The 20,011-nt window shown below is 40.6% G+C and overlaps 1 protein-coding gene across 2 annotated transcripts in view; it reads left to right on the plus strand.

The window, feature by feature from the left end:
• FKBP15 (FKBP prolyl isomerase family member 15) overlaps window positions 1-20,011 on the plus strand; it is an 80,704-nt gene that overhangs the window by 42,158 nt on the left and 18,535 nt on the right. The window contains exons 12-20 of one of the 2 annotated variants that reach the window (XM_036748155.1): window positions 378-485; window positions 6,709-6,811; window positions 7,233-7,339; window positions 9,436-9,553; window positions 11,905-12,014; window positions 12,295-12,402; window positions 15,816-15,910; window positions 16,127-16,229; window positions 17,974-18,033. In XM_036748155.1, the coding sequence (XP_036604050.1) occupies window positions 378-485; window positions 6,709-6,811; window positions 7,233-7,339; window positions 9,436-9,553; window positions 11,905-12,014; window positions 12,295-12,402; window positions 15,816-15,910; window positions 16,127-16,229; window positions 17,974-18,033 (912 nt within the window). The remainder of the gene's footprint in view (window positions 1-377; window positions 486-6,708; window positions 6,812-7,232; window positions 7,340-9,435; window positions 9,554-11,904; window positions 12,015-12,294; window positions 12,403-15,815; window positions 15,911-16,126; window positions 16,230-17,973; window positions 18,034-20,011) is intronic. The other variant, XM_036748156.1, reaches the window with a different exon arrangement.

Consider the following 20,011-nt stretch of genomic DNA (forward strand, 5'->3'; position numbering starts at 1 on the left):
TTCTTCACAGCTATCTTCCTAAATCTCAATCACTCCCACTTCACACCAGCTTCCCATTGTAGCCTCTCCCAAGACTGGTGATTTTTGAATGCCTTAACTCCTACTTTGGTGTGCAGTGGGTTTGCTTTCATCCATTCCCTGCTTCTAATAGAACCTCCCTGGTTTTGATAACTTCTAAGTTAGGAATTAAGATCTAGGGATCTTGAGAGTCTGGAAACCAATGATCTAATCTGTTTACATTCTTTGAAATAGGTGGTAGAGAAATTGTGCAGCCTTAAAGAGAATAAGGTAACACTGTGAGTTATAATCAGCATGAGAAAATAGTGGCAAATCACCTGAAAACAATTAATTTTATGACTTTTCTTCCCTTGCTATAGAATCCTGATGTGACCAAAGCTAAGCTTATCTCTAGGATGGCTAAAATGGGACAGCCCATGCTACCCATTGTTCCTCCCCACCTAGACTCCAGTGATTCCGAGATTGAGGTACGTCCTCTTAGCTCTTCTGTACTAGTGGGTGGTGGTAGAGACCCAGGCTAAATGGAGCATGACTTGCTGTTGTCTCTGGCCCCAGTGAAGGCTTTTTGCTTAGGGGACCTCATTGGCAAAATCTTGTGTAGCAAGATTATCTCTTTCAGATTTGGTCAGCATTTTTACTGATGAATGTATACAAGAGTGCAACTGTCTCATGAGCCAAGCAGTTTTAGGAATGAATTGAACCCTCAGTTAGCTTTTTGCAGTGTCACTGAAGATAATGGATTCTCCACTTTGGGAAAGGGAGTTCCTTCTACTCTTCTCTAACAAATTCTTACATGACTAAAGATCAAACTGGAACTAGAGTTTAGTAAGTTATAGAGAAAGAATGTAATGTTCACTGCTGAGGAAGAAAGGTATCAGAGGGACTGCCTTTTTAAAAAAAATAAACATTGCTCATTGGGCAATTAGGATCCTGTTAAAAAGAATTGGTTTGTTTTTTGTTTTGTTTTGTTTCAGTTGTTTTTAATGGGCTTCATTTCAAGGCTCTAGTTGATTTCTTCACCATTAGTCTGCATATGGGCTTAAAGCTTCCAGACTTCTCAAGTGGCTTTCCCGCCTCTGGTCTTTGTTTAGTCCATCATTCACAGAGCAGCCAAATAATCTTCCTTAATGCAAAGTTTTTTATCATATCTCTTCCCTATTCAAAAACTTTCAGTGTTCTCAAATGCTTGTAGGATAAAATGTCTAGCTTGGCAGTGGGAAGTCTCTACAATCTGAATTCCACCAACTTTTTCTATCTTGATTTAATGTTAGGCTCCTTCATGTACTCTACATTCCATTCAGACAGCACTCCTTCCTACTATCTGATCTCAACTTGCCATCTCTGCCCAGATCTTCTCTCCTTTAAGGTTCAGTTCAGCTACCGCCTTGTCTGTGAAGCTTCCCCTGTTCTCCTAGCCCCATACCTCTCAAAAGCCTGCCTCACATTTCCCTAGAATTCTTGTGTAACCCTTTCTTTTTGGCTCCGTCTTATTCTACGTTACATGTTTCTTAGTTGGATGTAAGAGAGCATAAATTCCTTGAGAGGGCAGGCATGAGCCATAGGATCATAAATCTAGAATTAGAAGGACCTCAGAAGCCACCCAGACAAATCCTCTTATTTTATAAATGAGGAAACCAAGGCCCAGGTAGGTGAAGTGATTAGTCTAAGGTGACACAAATTGTAAGCATTCGAGGTGAAATTTGAACCCAGGTCCTTGGATTGGGTTCCATTGCACCACACTCTGTAATTCCAGCACCTGACACGGGGCCTCTTTTGCACTCGGTAAGGGCTTCAATAAGTGTATGTTGTACTGAAGCAAGAGATGAACCTTGAGAACCATTGTAAATAGAATTGATTTCTACTATTCTTTTACTATTTGGAAGAGCTATTCTAACTAAAATATCCCAGCTTCTTCAGACTTCTCAGAGAAGACCATCTTAGCAATTATATGAAAGCTTTTGGGGTATATCTGGCCAGTGCTTGGTGGATTAGTCTGTGGCTGTGTAAGAGTGCTTGGGTGGGGCTGGAATAGTTTCAAAGGCGCTGGGGATTTCTGCCTATAAGCAGCTCTGAAGGGCTGGCATTAGCAGATCACACATCTGCACACAGTATTTTATTGGGATTCTCTGTGAGCATGAATTCCTGTTGGTGGCAGTAGTAAAGCTGCTCCCTACTGCTACCCCTCAGTTTCTCCAGGAATAAAAAATGGCCGTGGTGGCCCCAAGCACATTTATAGAAGAAAGGCTGGTATGCTAGTTCATCAGATTGAATTTCAGAATTGAAAGGGACCTCAGAAGTTGTCTGGCCTACTCCATACTTGAATAGGATTTCCACTGCACAGCCAGCATCTTGTCACATCTTGTTTTTCCTTTATAACATCTCTCTTATAGGACCCCTTTTCTCAATTCCTGTGGCCACCCTGTAGCTCAGGCCCTTGTTACTGCTTCCTGGCCCACACACCAGCCTCTGGTTTGACCTTCCTCCCTCAGGTCTCTGCTTGCTCCCATCTGTCCTCCTCAGATGACAGAATCAGTGCCAAAGTGCAGTTCCAACTGTGTCACCCCCTTTCCAACCTTAGCTCAGTGAACTTCAGCAGGCCTCAGTTATGTCCAGAATCAAAAATAAAATCCTCTGTCTGACATTTAGAGGCTGTAAGAGCCTGAATCTGTCTTGTCTTCCCAAGTCTTATTGTGCTTCCCTCTCCTTCCCACACACTGGCCCATGTGCTGCTCTTCACATAGGACATACTAGCTCCCACCTCCTTGCCTTTGCGTTGGCTATCTCTCATGCCTGTAACACTCTCCCTCCTCACTTCCTCTTAATGTCCCTGGCCTCCTTCAGTACTCAACCCTAGAGACTTCTGATCAAGATGACTCTCTAAAGGAGAATCAGACAATCCAGTGTCCACAAACCTAATCTACCCTTGCAAAAACTGGAAATTAGCATCAGACAGAATAACAATCAAGAAATACAACAAGAAACTGCAATAAATGACTTCTTCAAACCCAGAATCTCACAGAAAGTCAGCCAGATACCTACAGGCAATAGGAAGGGAGGCCACCAACAGAATCAGTGCCAGCTGACTGGTCAGTTAGCCAAGCTGATAGCTTCTCATTTCTATCAGAAGTGGTTCAGAAAAACATGTAGACTGTGAGGCTCTGTGTTTTGGAGACAGCAGGCATGGAGGGCTCCCCTAAGAAAGCCCAGCATGGTCAGAAAGTCACAGGTTAGGGATCTTGGAAGCACTGGAGAGTAGTAGCAACCAAGACAGCATGGCAGGACTTAGACCAAAATACCCCCATGGACTTGGAGTGTCCAGTACTCTAGCCTGAAATTCTGTAAAGGGCCTTGAAGATCCAATGCTCTGAATATCAGAAATGCAGAGGAGGCCTAACCTCAGGAGGTAGAAGCACTCAGGGGACCATGGGTGAGAAGAAACAGGTCAGTATTGTCTACCCTACCCAGAAGCACAAGAGGGGAAAGAATCTACAGAGCCCCAATTCATTAACTAAACCTGGAGAACCAAAGAAGACCCTGACTAGTATTAAAAACTATTGTAGATCTAGAGGTCCCCCGAAAGGGGGACTCCATAAGAATCGATCCTCAGTAGAGGAAATGGTAACTAGTGACAGGCTCCCTGAATAGACCAAACAGAAATCAATGAGAGCAAGAAATATTAGAAAAAAACCAAAAGATAGAAAAAATAGCCCAAAAATCAGATAGCTGATCTCAAAAAAACAAGTCAAGGAAAGATAATTTAAGAATTTTTGGACTCTCTAATAACTATAGGACAAAAAGCTTGGATGATATATTTCCAAGAAATCCCAAATGAAAAAGTGGCCAGATCTATTAGAACCAGAGGACAAAGTGAAGATAGATATACCTTTCTGATCACTTCCTTAAAGGAACCCAAAAAGGAAAAGTCCCATTAATACCATAGCTGGAATTATGAGCTCCCATATCAAAGAAAAAATTTTACAAACATCAGGTTTATATGAGACCTGGCAGCTTTTACTATAAACGAGATCTTGGAATACAATATTCCAGAAGGCAAAAGAGAGAGCCTTTCAACTAAGAATAAATTACTGAAAATAATCAGAAGGGGTTGGGGTAGGGATGTTGCAGGGTGAAATGGACCTTACTTGAATAGAGGACTTTCCTGCAGTTTTGATGAAAGACTCAAATGCCTTGATCAGTGCAATAAACAGCCATGTTGCAATGAAGCATGTTATTCCACTCCTGATAGAGAAGTGATGGATTCAAAGTAAATAAAGAAACATTTTGGACATGGCCATTGTGTGGATTTGTTTTGCTTAATTAGGCTTATTTGCTACAAGGTTTTTTTGTTTTTTCTTTCTTTTGTTTTTTAATTGGTTGAGGTAGGGAAAAAGGGAAGTTAGCAGTGGTGATGCCAAAAAAGTCTTTAAATATTTTTTAAGATACACAGAAGAAAAGGGGAGAAAAAGGGAATAAACATTTTGATACAGCATCTACTGTATGCCAGGTACAAATAACGTTATTTGATCCTCACAACAACCCTGTTATTCTCACTTTACAGTTAAGAAAACTGAGACAAATGAAGGTTAAGTGACTTGCTTAGGTCATAAAAGTAACAGAAAAAGTTAGAAGGAAGCACAGACAGTTTTGAAAGTAACATTAGAATTTATTATATACTTTTTTTAAAAAAAGCAAACGGTATAGAATAGAGATTCATGGTTTCATATAGAATCCCCTTTTTGTGTACTGTTGTATATATGGAAATGGTCTTATTTAAAATTTAAGTTCAGAATTGAAAACAATTATGTTTTTAAAAAAAGACATCTTAAATCCCACTTTTTGTAGGAGGCTTTTCCTGGCCTGCCCAACCCCCAGCAGGTAGTGCCTTCCCTCTAAAATTATCTTTTGTCTATTCTCTGTATCTTGTATAAACCTAATTATTTACATGTTGTTTCCTTCATTAGAATTTTGGTTCCTTAAGGTCAAGGAGTGGTGTTTTTTTTTTCCCCATTTCTTTGTATCTCTAGAATTTAGCATAGTTCCACATAGTAAGCACTTAAGAAATGCTTGTTGACTTGTGATAGGACATTTCCAAGCTCTTATTGGTCTGATCAGCCACAGTCGGACACATTGTACCTTGACTCCAGTGTACTCTTGGAGAATGAAGAGCAACAACCAATAGCATCCTCTGCTCGAAGAATCTCTGTTAGTGAACCTACTTCCTCTCAAAGTGTCTCATTCCACTTTTGGATAGCTCTGATTTTTAGGAGATTATTTCTTACTTGGAGCTGAAATCTGCTTCCCTACATCCATTGCTCCTTGTTCTGTTTGCTGGAGCTCCGCAGAACCAGGTTAATCCCTCTTTTACATACAGCCCTTCCAGTACTTAGATAGTGATCACGTTCCCTATCTTCTCTAGGCTAAACCTCCCTCTTCTTCCCTCTGGCCATGATAAGGTAGGTCTTCAGGCCCTTTACCATCCTGGTTACCCTCCCTGGATACATTCCAGCTTTTCAATGTCCTTTGTAGAACACGGCACACAGAGCCAAACAAAATACCCAACAGGATTATTGCTTCCTTTGAGATACATGATATTCCTCTCTGCATATGGTCTTAGTTCACATTGTCTCCATTGTTTCCAAGTGACTTTCTTGAATCACACTTAGTTTCTAGTCTCCAAATCTGTTGTCTATCCTAGTCTCTGCTAGTCATGTACCTGTGCATTTGGCTTTTTGAACGCATGGGTAGGACTTTATACTTAATCTTATTAAATTTCATCTTTTCAGATTTTATCTATTTTTCTAACCTATCAACAGACATTTTGGATCCTGATTGTTATACACTGGCATGTCAGCTCTGCCTCCCAGCTCTGTGCTAATATGTGTCATCTTAAAGCTGTTTTATAAACATCTCCCTTTTCCACATCTTTTTCCATCAAACCACTGTCCCAAGTGGGTCTGTCATAGATAGAGGTATAATAAGATATATGTATAAGGAGATACTACTGCTCCCAATGCAGTTGTTAGGGATCAGCCTAGCTCTTATTAATGGAAAAAGATAACTAGCATCTTAAAGAATCATGATGAGTTATGATCATTATCTAATGTTCACTAAGTACCCAGGGATGCTTTGGGGGTAGGAGGCAGGGAGTGGGGGAACGGGGGGGGGGGGGGGGGGGGGGGGGGGGGGTGGGGGGGGGTGGGGGGGGGTGGGCAGTGCTGCATAGTTCCTTAGGTTTGTTTACCCTTGTTCTATGGGAACAAACTATTTCAGTCAGCATAGATGGTTGACCTGCTGATTTGGACAAGGTTATCCTCATCAGATAGAGCAAAAATGAATTAGTGTGAATGAAGATCAGCAATTTGTAATCTTTAAAATTTTGCTTGTGTTTACTAAGGATTAGGTGTGGTCTGCATGTGGAAGTTCTTAACTTGCCTGATAAGGGCTTTACATTCCAGGAACCCAACTCCTATAAACTTCTTTTTGGCTAGCCTTCCTTTCTCTTATCTGTCTACTGAGAAGCAAATACAGGGCTTGCTTTTAAGCAAACTTAAAATAACACTAAGACTTTTGGGACACCCTGTGTAGCAGAGGGTATGATTCTGCTTGTAGGAGGATCCCATGCAGCATAAATATTTTATCTTTTGTCCCCTCCGCCTTCCTGAATAACTAAGCCTTATGTGCCTGCTTTAGGACCTGAATGCCCTAAGAGGAACAGGTCCTCACATGATGACTTCATCTGTCCATCCCTCTTCTGAGCCATCCCATGTACCACTGCGGCCAAGGACTTCACCAAGTAAGAGATTTCTGTAACTCTGGAGTATGTGAATTGAATCAATAAAGCCTTTGTAGGCCTTTGTAGTCATGTCAGTTATACCTTGAGTATGGCTTAAAAAGGAAACTAAGTGGCTCTATTCATTTCCTCTTCACAATTTAATAAGTTATATAGCATCCACAGTGCTAGCAACCTCCACTCAGCTGAATTATCTCCCATATAGTTGAACTGATCTTAGGACTGAGTGTCTAGCATATAATAACACCCAGCTTTGTTGTCCTGTCTCTTTGCAACGGAACTGCAAGGTCTGAGAGGATGGGCATATAAACAATTTTAAATGCTGAGGAATATGATAGTACACAGGCTGCTAGTCAAACTTTTGTATACACCTATGCACCAGAGATGGATAAAAACTAAAATCTTATTTTATTATTTATTTTAGCATCTCAGCAATCAGTCCCTGGGATCCAAGCACCCTCTGCTGCCTTAATGCCAATTGCAACTATTCAGTCTCATCCAAATCTGCCTGGAAATTCCCAGTCCTTTCAGGTATTAATATTGATACGGATGCGTTAGGAATTTTTTGATAATTTAATTCCACTCTGTCTTTTAAAATCTGTCTTTTACCTTCATTGGTCATTCTGTAACATTTTCTTAAGCAAACAAAGGTAGGTGGTTGTACTTGTTTCCAGTTAAGGACTATGTTTGCCCAGCAAACATCGAAGGCCTGTAGTATAGACAGACGGAGTGATGGCAGGTTAGACAGGCTTAGCACGGAAGGTCCACTTGACACTGCTCTGTGCTCCGTGCCCCATGCTCTGTGCTTCTGAGGTTGCTTTTGAAAAGGGGCCTCTTCAATAGAGACTTCTGTGAACTGTTATCCTCATCCCTCTTTGTAAGTTAAGAGTAGAGTACCCAACAACTTAGGGGCCTGTCACCAGCTTCTTGTGACATTGCCTGACTTGGTGTAAGGCAATAATCACAATATAGATAATAATTATCAAGATGACTATGTGGTTCTGTATCTCAAAATATATGAGACTCTCCACATAGAAGGTAGAAGAAGTAAATCATTTATTCAGACACCAGAGGACTAGATCCCATAAGCCATCCGTCCAATCCATCACAGCAGCAAAGAATTCAATACACAATATCACAGTATGGAGCCTCACCATCCCAAAACCATCTGCACCCTGCTGGGGCCTTCCCAAAAACAAGCAAAACTTACAGCACAGCTATCACAGGTCAGCTCTCTTTCCCTCAGCTCTAACTGTCATAACCGCTGTAACTGCTCTCTCAGCATTTCCTGTAACACAACTTCTTTTTCCTCTCAGCAAGCTCCTCCCACTACATGTGACTTAGGCTTCCTGTGATGTAAGCAGGTCACATGGCCTATTAATGGGTGGGAAAGATCTTCAAATCTAAATTGCTGTTACACTTGGGGGTAGGCAATGGAGAAATTTAGAATAGGAGAAGGGATAGTAACCTGAAACCAACCATTCCATGTTTACTGGGATGCTCTATAATTGATAGAGATTCTGCATCAACCTCTTGATATAAAGAGGAGCGAGTGTGGAAAGGCAGATCTGCCACTTCTCAAACTGACAGATTTCATTTGGGTTCTTAGTCAATAATTCTACCCAAAAACACTTACAGACACAACTTAATCACTTAAAAATCACTATGTCTGGTGGTACAGAAGTTTGCAAATTGTTTATACAGGTTACTTTAAAACATATTATGGGAAAGCTAGGAAGAAGCTAAAGAATTTCTTTCTTTTTTTAGCAGGATTAGCTTTCCTATTTAGAGCTACTTAGCAAAGTAAACATGCTGCCGGCTTTTGCTCTAATATAACTCCAAATGTTGATGATCTCATCCAGCTCTGAAATGTCAGACTCAGCAGTAATGGCCTCACATCACAGTCTAGCTATCTGATCCATTCTCTCCACTCTCACAGCTACCACCTTAGCTCAAACCCTCATCACTCCTTGCTTACATTATTGCAAAATCCTCCTATTTGGTCTCCTTGCCTCAAGTCTTACCACATTCCTGTCAAACAAAGATTCTGTTGCCAAAGTAGTTTTCCTTAAACACAAATCTGACCTTGTTAGTCCTTGACTCATCCACCACTAGGGGCTTCAGACTGCCTCTAGAATAAAATATAAATCCCTATGTTCAGCTTTTAAGCATTTCATAACATACCCCCAACCTATCTTTCCAACCTCATTCATTACTCCTATCTCCTGTTCTCTGCTCCTCATTCACAACACTCCCATCTCCTTTCTCTGTGGCTTTGCGTAATGGCCATTCCCCATGCCTGGGATGCACACCTTTCTCACCTTCACCTCATAGAGGCTCTGTCTTCCTTTTAAGATGCTGCTCAAGAACCATCTTCTACAGGGGCCTTTCCTAATTCTCCCCCTTCCTCCCAAACTAACTTGTATTTAACTACTTTGTCTGTATTTGCATTTATTCACTTTATACTTGATTAGAACTCCACTAAGACTTTTGGGGCACAGTGTTTATGTGGTGTATGTTTTATATGTACTTGTCACTCCCATTAAGGTGTCAGCTAATTGTGAGCAAGACTGAAAAGAGGCGATTAGTTATTTTCAAAATGCATCTATAACTCTGAGTTTTCTTAGCCCTATGCAGGTATTCAGGCCTGTGCCTATCACCAGAATGCTACCCCAGTCACTTCCCAGCTACAGCCTGTGGGACCCATGTATGCAGCACCACTTTCTCAGACTCCACATTTTCAAGGTAAAGTCAAAAAACTCCATGATGCTCTTCCTTGATCTTCTTCCCTGACTCATTCTTGTTATTTCTACTTTCAATCTCTGGATGTGAAAAGAGAAATTTACATTTCCTTGACCATGACTACTTTCTTCCCACCATCTTTATAGCCCCTTTCCATTTGTTCTCTGTCTCCCTTTTTCTCCCTACTCCCAAAATGACTGTGATGTATATAGAATAGGGAGCAAAAATTGCCAAGCATAATGTTTGAATGTTGATGGCTTTCTGTTCAAGCACTTAAAATTTATTGATCCTTTTAAAAAAAATTACTGTTATTTCCCATTGACACCCTGTGGAACCCTTCCTAGTAACAAAGAAGTGTAAATAAACAATACAATGAATACAGTGGCCATCTTGAACAATGTGTGCCACGGTGAACCTCCAGTCAACCGGGTGGCACAGTAGAGAGAGTGCCAGACCTGCAGTCAGAAAGACTTGAGTTCAAATTCTTGCTCAAAGGTTTGTAGGCTGTGACTTTGGACAAATTATTTCATCTCTGTCAGCCTCAGTTTCCCCCAACCAAAACATGGAGATGATAACAGCACATACTTCATGGGATTGTTGTGAGGATCAGTTTGCCCTTTGAAGTGCTTTGCACACTATGTCAGCGCTCACTCTTATTTGCATGCTGCGAGGTCCTCTGCTGGGAGGAGAAAGGGATCTCTCACTGTCACTTCTCGAAAGGGCTTTGGTTTTTACACTGATGAGCTTTTTCATGTCTCTCATCGTTGCTTTCTTTTACATTATTATTGTACAGTGTAAATTGTTCTTTTGCTTCTGCTTATTTTACTCTGTAGTTCATCTGTGTTTTTCTGAGTTCTTTCTTGTTGTTGTTTCTTATAGTGCATTGATATTCTCTTCCTTTCACACACAGCCATTTGTAAGCCATTCTCCAATTGATGGACATTTATTTTGTTTCCCAAGTGCTTTCTCAACTGAAAGCTTCTTTGTTGTTGTTGTTCATTCATTCAGTCATGTCCAACTCTACATGACCCTGTGGACTCTGTCCATGGAGTGGTTTGCCATTTCCTTCTCCACTGTGTTCCCTTTTTACAGATGAGGGACTGAGGCAAATAGGGGTTAAGTGACTTGGAAAGGGTCACACAGCTAGTAAGTGTTTGGGTCCGAATTTGAACTCAGATCTTTCTGACTCCAGGCCCAGTGCCCTCTTTATCGCACCACCTAGCTAATTGAACCGGGAATGCCAAAAACTTCCATTTAAGGAGGGAGCCCAGGGCAACCACTCTTCATTTCCCACCCAGCCAAACTTGTTCAGACTTCTCCACCATCTCCTCCACTCCTTTTTCAGCTCCCTTTTGTGTTGTCTTCCCCCATTGGACTGTAAGTTCCTTGAGGTCAGGGACTGTCTTTTCTTTTGGGTGTTTATATCCCCAGAGCTTAATGCAGTGCCTGACACATAGTAGGTGCTAGTAAATGTCTATGACTAATTAATAGCAATGAACAGGATCCCATAATATCTGTACTTTAATGTGTTCCAATTTATACATTTTATTTCAGTATTTCAACTCCATATTTCAGTATTTTCGGTATTTCAACTCAATAACCACTCAGCCCACACACAAAATGCATTCCCCTAAACAGTTACACATAACTAGCGAATAGAGTGATTGCAACTGATAGTACATGTGAGTTTCTACTTTATTGTGTATCCATTATTGACAGAATAGAATTTGTGCTTTAAGCTTAGTGATTTAGTGCCAACATTGCCCATTGTCTTTTATCAGAGTTTAGTTGACTTTTGGTGTTTTGATTTACATTATTGTAGTCCTTGTGTATATGTCTCACAAAATCTTTTTTCTTTTTTCCCCACTTAATAGTATTTTATTTTTTCCAATTACATGTAAAGATTATTTTCAGTATTCGCTTTTATAAGATTTTGAATTCCAAATTTTTTTTTCTCTCTCCTCCCTCTTCCCAAAACGGCAAGCAATCTGATATAGGCTATGTGTGTATCATCACATTAAATGTATTTCCACATTAGTCATATTGTAAAAGAAGATGTCCCACAAAATCATTTGATGAGGGTTTTGTAACTCATAGAACTCATAGTTCCCGAAGGCTGTAGGGAAAGGAGAAAGCAGTTTAATTTTATCCTCTAATGGAATTTGCCACAAAAGTCTTAAGTTGGCAGCATGTGTGTTCTTCTGTGGCCATTGTGTTGCAGACCATACATTTTTCAGTTACTAACAGTGAGACCGTTGCTCTTTCCCCAGCTCCATTTCTACTCTTGATTTTCCAAAGGGAGCTCCAGATCTTCTGCTTCCAGTGTTTCATTTGTGGAATATGTCTGTTTTTAGGCTCAGCTGATATTGCTTCATTTCTCATGACCGAAGCTCGGCAGCACAACACTGAAGTCCGAATGGCAGTGAGCAAGGTGGCTGATAAAATGGACTATCTTGCTGCTAAGGTGAGTCGCTCTGCAGAGGGCATAGGAGAAAACAGGTGGGAGGAGGGAGGTGGTGCCACCTGGCCTGAGGTGTAACTGATTCCAGCGTCTGTAGAGAAGTAGGACTACACTTGGTAGTGGCATACCTAAACTCTTTCTTGGTTGGCTAGGAGATATTTACTTAGAGCTTGCTCTATCATTGCCCTGTAAAAGTGGTTACATTACTAGATTGTCAAGTTTTAGAAGACAATTTTAGCTTGTATCCTTTGTAATGAAGTCTCCTCTGATATCCCCTCTTAAGGTGGAAGAATTACAGAAGCACAGTGCTAGCAACTCTTTGCTCCTTCCTAGCTTATCAGTTAGCATGGAAACAAGTATGATTATGAGCAACATTCAAAGGATCCTTCAGGTAAGGGTGATCTTGCTTCTTTTTTAAAGTGCTTCCTTTCCAGTGCTGTTTCCCCAGAATGTATCAGTTGTGCACACCTCCAACATACAAATAGGCAGCAAGTATAACCCACCTTGGGTTGAGTAAAATTAAAGAAACAATTTACCCAGAATGATTTAACGTGGTTAGAGTAAAGTCTCACAAAAACCACAGTAAAAAAAAAAATGCTTCTTCCTCTGATTACTAGAGGTGGATTCAGTAATTTTTCAGATATGCATTCAGCTGGTACTGTGTGCTAGACTGCGTGAGAGATACAGAGCATAATACATGATCCCCGATGGCAGAGTCAAGATGGCATAGTGATGGCAGGTACTCTCCTGAGCACTCCCAAATTCCCCTCCAAATAACATTAAAATAATACCTCAAAACAAATTCTGGAGTGGTAGAACCAACAAAAGGATGGGGTAAAACAGTTTTCTAGCCCAGGACAACTTAGAAAGTTGGCAAGAAAGGTCTGCCTCACGAGGTTGAGAGTGGAGCACAGTCCAGGACAGGCTGTAACAGTGCAGATAGAGACAGAGCCTTAGCAAACCAACAGCAGGCCTTGAGGACAACGGAATCAGTGGTGATTTTGGTGGTGGTTGCAGTGACTTCTGGAGCTCTCAGCCCACAGACAGTAAGGGGGTCTGAAAACTGGTCAGAAAGAGGTTACAGGAGATCTTTTGCCTGGTACTGTTCACAGGACTCTGTTGCATTGCCCGTATATGGTTCTAGGTTGCAGTCCCAGGGTGAGGAGGAGGACAGGTAGGAACAAGGACCCTGGTCATAGTTCCTGGATAGAAAATAGTGCTTTGTGGTCACTCAGAGACCAGAACACAGGCCAGGAGAACATTGACCACACCTCTCCTTAGATCATACCACTTTGGAAGAACTGAAATCTACAAACCCCCAGAACTAGCTCTGAACACAGCAGCGCAAAAAACGTGAAGCTTGGAACAGTGCCACCTCCACCCTGGGAGCAGAGTCCAACTTTAAAATAAAGTTAAAAGTCAAGAAAAAGGCTGGAAAAACAAGAAAACATCAAAAAAAGAACTTGACCGTAGAGAATTACTATGGTTACAGGGAAGATCAAAGCACAAACTCAGTGGAAGATAATGAGATTTAAAAGTAGCTACATGCAAAGCCTCAAAGAAAAATGTGAATTGGTCTTAAGCCCTGGAAGAGCTCAAAAAGGATTGTCAAACTCAAATAAAAGGGTTAGAGGAAAAATGAGGAAAAGAAATGAAAGTGATACAAGAAAGAGCAGCTTGGTAAAGGAGGCACAAAAAAATACTGAATACTTTAACATTTAAAAAAACAGAATAAGCCAAGAGTTAAGAGAGGCACAAAAATCCACTGAAGAGAAGAACTCCTTAAAAAGCAGATTTGGCCAAATGGAAAGAGGCACAAAAATCCACTCAAGAAAAGAACTTAAAAAGCAGAATTAGCCAAGTGGAAAAGGAAGTACAAAAGCTCACTGCAGAAAATAATTACTTAAAAATTAGAATTGAGCAAATGGGAGCTAATGACTGCATAAGACATCAAGAAACAGTCAAACAAAATCAAAAGACTGAAAAAAGTAGAAGAAAATGTGAACTATTTCATTGGAAAAAGAACTGATCTGGAAAATAGATCAAGGAGAAATAATTTAAGTGTCATTGGATGGTAGTCCAAAGCCATGATTTAAAAGAGAGCCTAAACATCATATTTCAAAAAATTATCAAGGGAAATTGCCCTGTTAACCTAGAACCAGGGGGTAAAATAGAAATGGAAAGAATCCACTAACCACCTTCTGAAAGAGATCCTAAAATGAAACCCCCCCAGGAATATTATGGCCAAATTCCAGAGCTCCCAGGTCAAGGAGAAAATATTGCAAACAGCCAGAAAGAAACAATTCAAATATCGTAGAGGCACAGTTAAGATAAGACAAGATTTAGCAGTTTCTACATTCTACATCGGAAGACTTGGCATATGATATTCCAGGAAGCACAGGAGCTAGGATTATAACCAAGAATCACCCAGCAAAACTGAACATAATCTTTCAGGGGTAAAAATGGATATTCAATGAAATTGAGGCCTTTCAAGCATTCTGATGAAAAGAACAGAACTGATTAGAAAATTTGACATTCAAACATAACACTCAAGAGAAGCATAAGCAATTAAACAGGAAAGAGAAATCATAAGGGATTCAGTAAGGTTAAACTCTTTACATTCCCACATAGGAAGATGATACTTGTGTAACTCCTAAGAATTTTTTATTTGGGGGGGGCAGGTAGAAGGAGTGTTCATAGATAGAGCTCATAGGTGTGAATTGAATATGAGGGGATGATATCCAAAAAAATAAAATTAAGGGGTGGAAAAAAAAGGCATGCACTGGGAGATGGGGGAAGGGAGAGGTAGAGTGGGGTAAATTATCTCACATAAAAGAGGTGTGAAAGAGGTTTTAAAGTGGAAGGGAAGATGGGAGAGGAGATTGCTGGCAATGCTTGAACCTTACTCATCAGTATTGGCTCAGAGAGGAAATAACATACATACCGAGTTGAGTATGGAGATTCACCTTAGCCTACAGGGAAGTAAGAGGGGAAGGGAATAATAGAAGGAAGGAGACTGATAGAAGGGAGGGTGAATTGGGGGGAGTCGGTGATCAGAAGCAAAAAACATTTGAGGAGGGACAGGGTGAAAGGAGAAGAGAGAGTAGGATAAATGGGGGGAAATGAAGGATGGGGGAGAAAATACACAGTAATCATAACTGTAAATGTGAATGGGATGAACACAAATACATGATTCCTGCCCTCAACAAACTTACAATCTCATAGAAGAGCTAAGACCAGTACATAGATAACTATAGTGTACAGTAGAATGTAAAAAAAATAAGGAGAGCCATTGCGGGCCACAGCAGCTGAGAGAAAAGAGAGTTTGCTTTGAGCTGGGGCTTGGGAGCTGCCTTCAGGCTAGCCTATGCTCTAGACTGAGAATTATACCAGCAGTTGTGGTTAGCTAGAGGGTGGTGTCCTGTACACCTGACTTTGTTCCCTTTTGTACTAAAACTAGTTTTCATCCCACTGAATTTTTGGTGGGTTTTTTTTTTCCACATTTGTCATCTGCACTGCATAGGACTGTCTCCCCTAGACTCCCTTTCTAAATCTTCCTGGAAAATTCAAGTGGTCTGTTTAAGGTGAAATGGAGTCTGAGGACTGGTTTACTGGAATTGTGTATAAACCTCTCCAGGGGCTTCTAAATAGCATGACTATGAGTACTGGTTGCTTCTTGCCTCAAAACATGGATTAAATAAGACCAGCTTCTGCTCACTTAAATATGTTCATTCTCTTAAAACTATTGTTCATTTGTAAAAGAGTTAAATTATATATATATATATATCCATATTTTAAACATAGGAAAATGAAAAATTGAAGCAGGAGGTCCTTGAGAAGAAAAATCGGATAGAAGAACAAAATGACAAGATTGCTGATCTGATTGAACGCAGTCAGAGGTAATGGCACAGTGAACTGGCTCTAAAAACAAACACAATTTGTTTAATGCCCACATCAAACAGGCTTACTTATGGCAAAGAAAGAGCTGTCTGTACCAAGGAGGTTTCAAACATTCATGCCTCCTGTCCATTGTTATGGCATTGTTTAGGATCACTGACCCTCTGCTTGACTTTTGTGTGTGTGCAGTTTGCTGGACCAAATCCTCTGTTTCATAGGTATGTGGAGCAGAGTAACCTGCTGATGGAGAAGAGGAACAGCACTCTTCAAATAGCCACTGAAAACACACAGGCAAGAGTATTGCATGCTGAGCAGGAGAAGGTAAAATCATAAGCACCAGGAGCAGCAGCCTCCAGGGCCAGGAGACAGCTAAGACCTTTTAAAAAGAAAACCCAGGTTTTTCAAGTAGAGTGAACATGATCCCAGTCCCTATTTGAGAGTAATTCCTGGGTGCATCACCCACATTTTCACCTACTAACATGTTCTGCATTCACTAAAGGAGTGTGTGTGTATCACTTTACATATTGACTTTAAAAAACTCAGGTTATAGAAACAGTTATCCTGTTATATATACAGAAACAAACAAAAAAAAACCACAGTAAACCTCATCTGATAATTGTCATAGCCCAGATTACTTTTGGTAGGCCATCTCTCTGGGGCTTAGGGTTTAATTCTAATGAGTTTACATTTTTAAGGGTGTTTCTGAAGGCCTTTCATTTCAGTCCTACTCCATGACTTCTGTGTAGTGCTTTGAGCTTTCATAGCTGTTATCTCAGCACCACCCTGGGAGAATAGGAGGGACAGAATTCTTGTTCCACCACACTGCCCCTGCTTTGTAAGCATGGGATTGAAACTGATTTAAGACTATGAGTGCTGTAATGTCAGAGTCAAGAAATACCATTAGTGTCTGCAATGCCTGGGATTAGGGCTTTGGATGGGACTGGCTGGTTTTAAGGACTAGGCTTGTTTTTAACAATGAAATTGGAAGCTGTTTGCCTGGGCTGCAGATCTTTAGCTGAGAAATATTGGTCCTTTCACCTGCTAGGTTTGGGGGGAGAGAGAGAGAAAGAGAGAGAGAGAGAGAGAGTGTGGAGGAGAAATGGTCTGTTTGGTCTTTTTATTTTGATGGGAAATTCACTAAGGACATTGTATAACTGCACAGACACACACAAGGTCAAACCTTATGCAGTTTATTTACTGGCTTACTCTCTTTCACGATTGGGGATTCTTTCATGAGGTACTCCTGATGTTCTTGTTATATTCTTTAATTATTGCCATTAACATGAGTTCTTCCCTGTATGCATTTATATAAGGAGGTATGTTCTAGCCCTGTCTTCTCACCAAATGTGACAGGTCCGCATTCTCACTTCTCAGCCCATTCTGGATTTAGGAGTAAGCCCCTTATGACATTGAGTGGTCCCTCAGCTGCCTCCCACATGTCTCTTGTGTGAGAGTTCTATTACTCCCTTCTCTTTTCCTCCTTTCTCATTCTGTCCCTTTGTTTCCCTCCCACATTTCCTCTCCTTGCCCTTTGGCCCAGGTTTGCCAGGCCCTACAGAACATTGTTTCGTCCCACTTAGATGAGCTGGGGTTGAAGAGGCTTCTAACCATGGCTTTGCATGATGAGAGACTAGCCACATAGATCTCACTTCATCCCTACTAGTCACATTTAAACTGAGCTGACTTTGACCATTTCCTCCTATTCCCACTCCCCTTCCCATTCTCTCGTTCTATACCTTCTTCCTCTCATTCTCTTCCTTGGGACTCCTCCTATGTCAGGGAGAAGACCAAAGTTCTCCTGCCTCAGACACAGCACTCTAACTACTGTGACAGGATTGTTTTTTGTATATCTGTATAGCCATAACCTATTGGAATTGCCAGGGACCTTGGAGGGGATCTAATCCACGCCTGTCCTTTTACAGATTCCTCAGTAACTTGCTAGGCCCGGCCCCCCAGCCCTGCAGCCCACCTTTTCTGACACTCATTGTTCCTGTTCTGACTTGGATGCTTTTGCTGCTTGTTTTTCAGAACATTTAGTTTTTCCTCTTGCTCCTTTCTCTCCCAGCACCTGATGTCAGCAGGATCCGTTGAGGGGTGGGACCAAGGGAGGCCGCCTGGATGTGGTGTAGGTGTTTAGTGTTTTCCTTCTTTCCAACGCTTTCGCATGCGCTCACTGATTTGCTCTCTCAGGTATCTGTTTGCTTGTCCACCTGGGACATAGGGCTTCTTACTGACTTCTGGTTAGCACGAGTCCAGGGCTTTTATGCATGGAAATTCTGCTTCTCCTTTGAAGGGAGCAGGATGCTGAGCTGTGTGTCATCTCTAGATATCATTCCTCCCCGTCCTCCTGGTTGTTTGGCTGACTTCAGCAAGGCTTTCTGCTGCCTCCTATCTGGGCATGTATTCAAACCATGGGTGGATGCAGAACCACCAAGACTCAGTTCCAAGTTTCAGACACTCACTTGAGGCCAGCCAGTTGATTCCCTTATGCTAGGGATAGTACTGTCTTCTCAGTTTCATGATTTTCTTTATACTGCCAGCTCCACTTACTGCTGCTTCCCTCATGGCAGAACTAATCATTAAGAACAGTTTAAAATTATGTTCTGTGTACTCTACTTAATTAGGAAGTGAAATATATATACTCCATTTTAGAAAGATTTCTGTCCAGTTTGATTCAAATTTGGGGTTGGGTAGTAGATTTTGGCACTTCACAGCATCAAATTCACTTATCTGGAAATTAATTGACCTCATCTCAATGATTCTGGGTAAATGAGGTATTACTATACTGTCAGTATCGTTAATCATTTGCCTCCCATACCAAATCAGTAGGAAACTTGTGGTACTGGGTTAACATAAATTTAAATTATACACAAAAAAACCACATGGATTACAAATAGATCATTTCAGTTATGTTTCTAATACTAATTACAGTAATAATACTTTGCATTTGCATAGTACTGTGTGGTTTTTCAGAGTACTTCCATATCACTACCTCATTTGATCCTTACAGTGACCATGTGAGGTAGGCAGGGCAAATAGTATTATCCTCATTTTATAGCTAAGGAAACAGCCCTAGAGAGATTAAGTTATTTGTCCATGGTTTCCCTCCTAATCCTTCAACTGCAGAGCCAGGACTAGGATCCAGGTATTCTGTCTCCTAGCCCAGTGTTCCTTCTGTGCTAATACAGTATACATTAAAGCATTACTAAACTCATCGGTCAAGCAGAGAGTTCATTGTTATTCTTGCTATATGATATGGTGATATTTTGGTATCCCAGGAGCAAAGAGCTGGAAACTAGAGCTAACTCTAGAGAATTTTCCCAATACATGCTGTTGGTTATGTAATTAACTAATTCCTAATAACCTTTTTTCTTGTTACCCAAATGAAAGCATTCACCTGAACATACATTTCTTTTATAGCCCATTGATTAATTAGAATCTAGGTTTTTGCTTTGGGATTGACTCTGAAATATCTTAGATGGGAATTTCATGGTTAATGTTTTTCTTCATTAGGCCTAGATAAGGAAGCCTAAATCAGATACAACAGAGTTTGCCTGTTACTGTAGGACAGTGTCCAGCATATGCCCACAGTCCAGCAGATCAGTGCTACTCTCTCTTCTTGGACTTAAACTTAAACCTGCCTCATTTTTGTATGAAGAAACCTAAGACACCCTTGTTATCCTGGAATTTTACAACTGACTTTGTCTTGGTTTCAAGTATGTATATCTATATTAGTATTATCTGTTTTCATATGAAAGTCCTCTATGAAATAGAAATCTTCAATAATCTACTTTCAGATAGTGAAATTAAACTAGCGGTAAAGGAACCTCCAAAGGCAGTAGAGGGGGATCTTTCACCTAAATGGATTTCTAGTTGAATTCTATCAAACATTTAAGGAATAATTAATACCTGTACTACACAAGTCATTCTCAAAAATCTAGAAATAAAATACTCTAGTAAATACCTTTTATAAGCTATAAGTAATACTAAACCTGAAGTCAAGGAAGGATAAAACAAAGAAGAACTACAATCACTAATATTGATTTTAAAATTTGGAATAAAATCTCAGCAAAAAGACAATAAGCAGCGATAAAAAAAATTTA

Source organism: Trichosurus vulpecula, chromosome 3 (genome assembly GCF_011100635.1).
Source record: "Trichosurus vulpecula isolate mTriVul1 chromosome 3, mTriVul1.pri, whole genome shotgun sequence".
In the NCBI taxonomy this organism is placed as follows: domain Eukaryota; kingdom Metazoa; phylum Chordata; class Mammalia; order Diprotodontia; family Phalangeridae; genus Trichosurus; species Trichosurus vulpecula.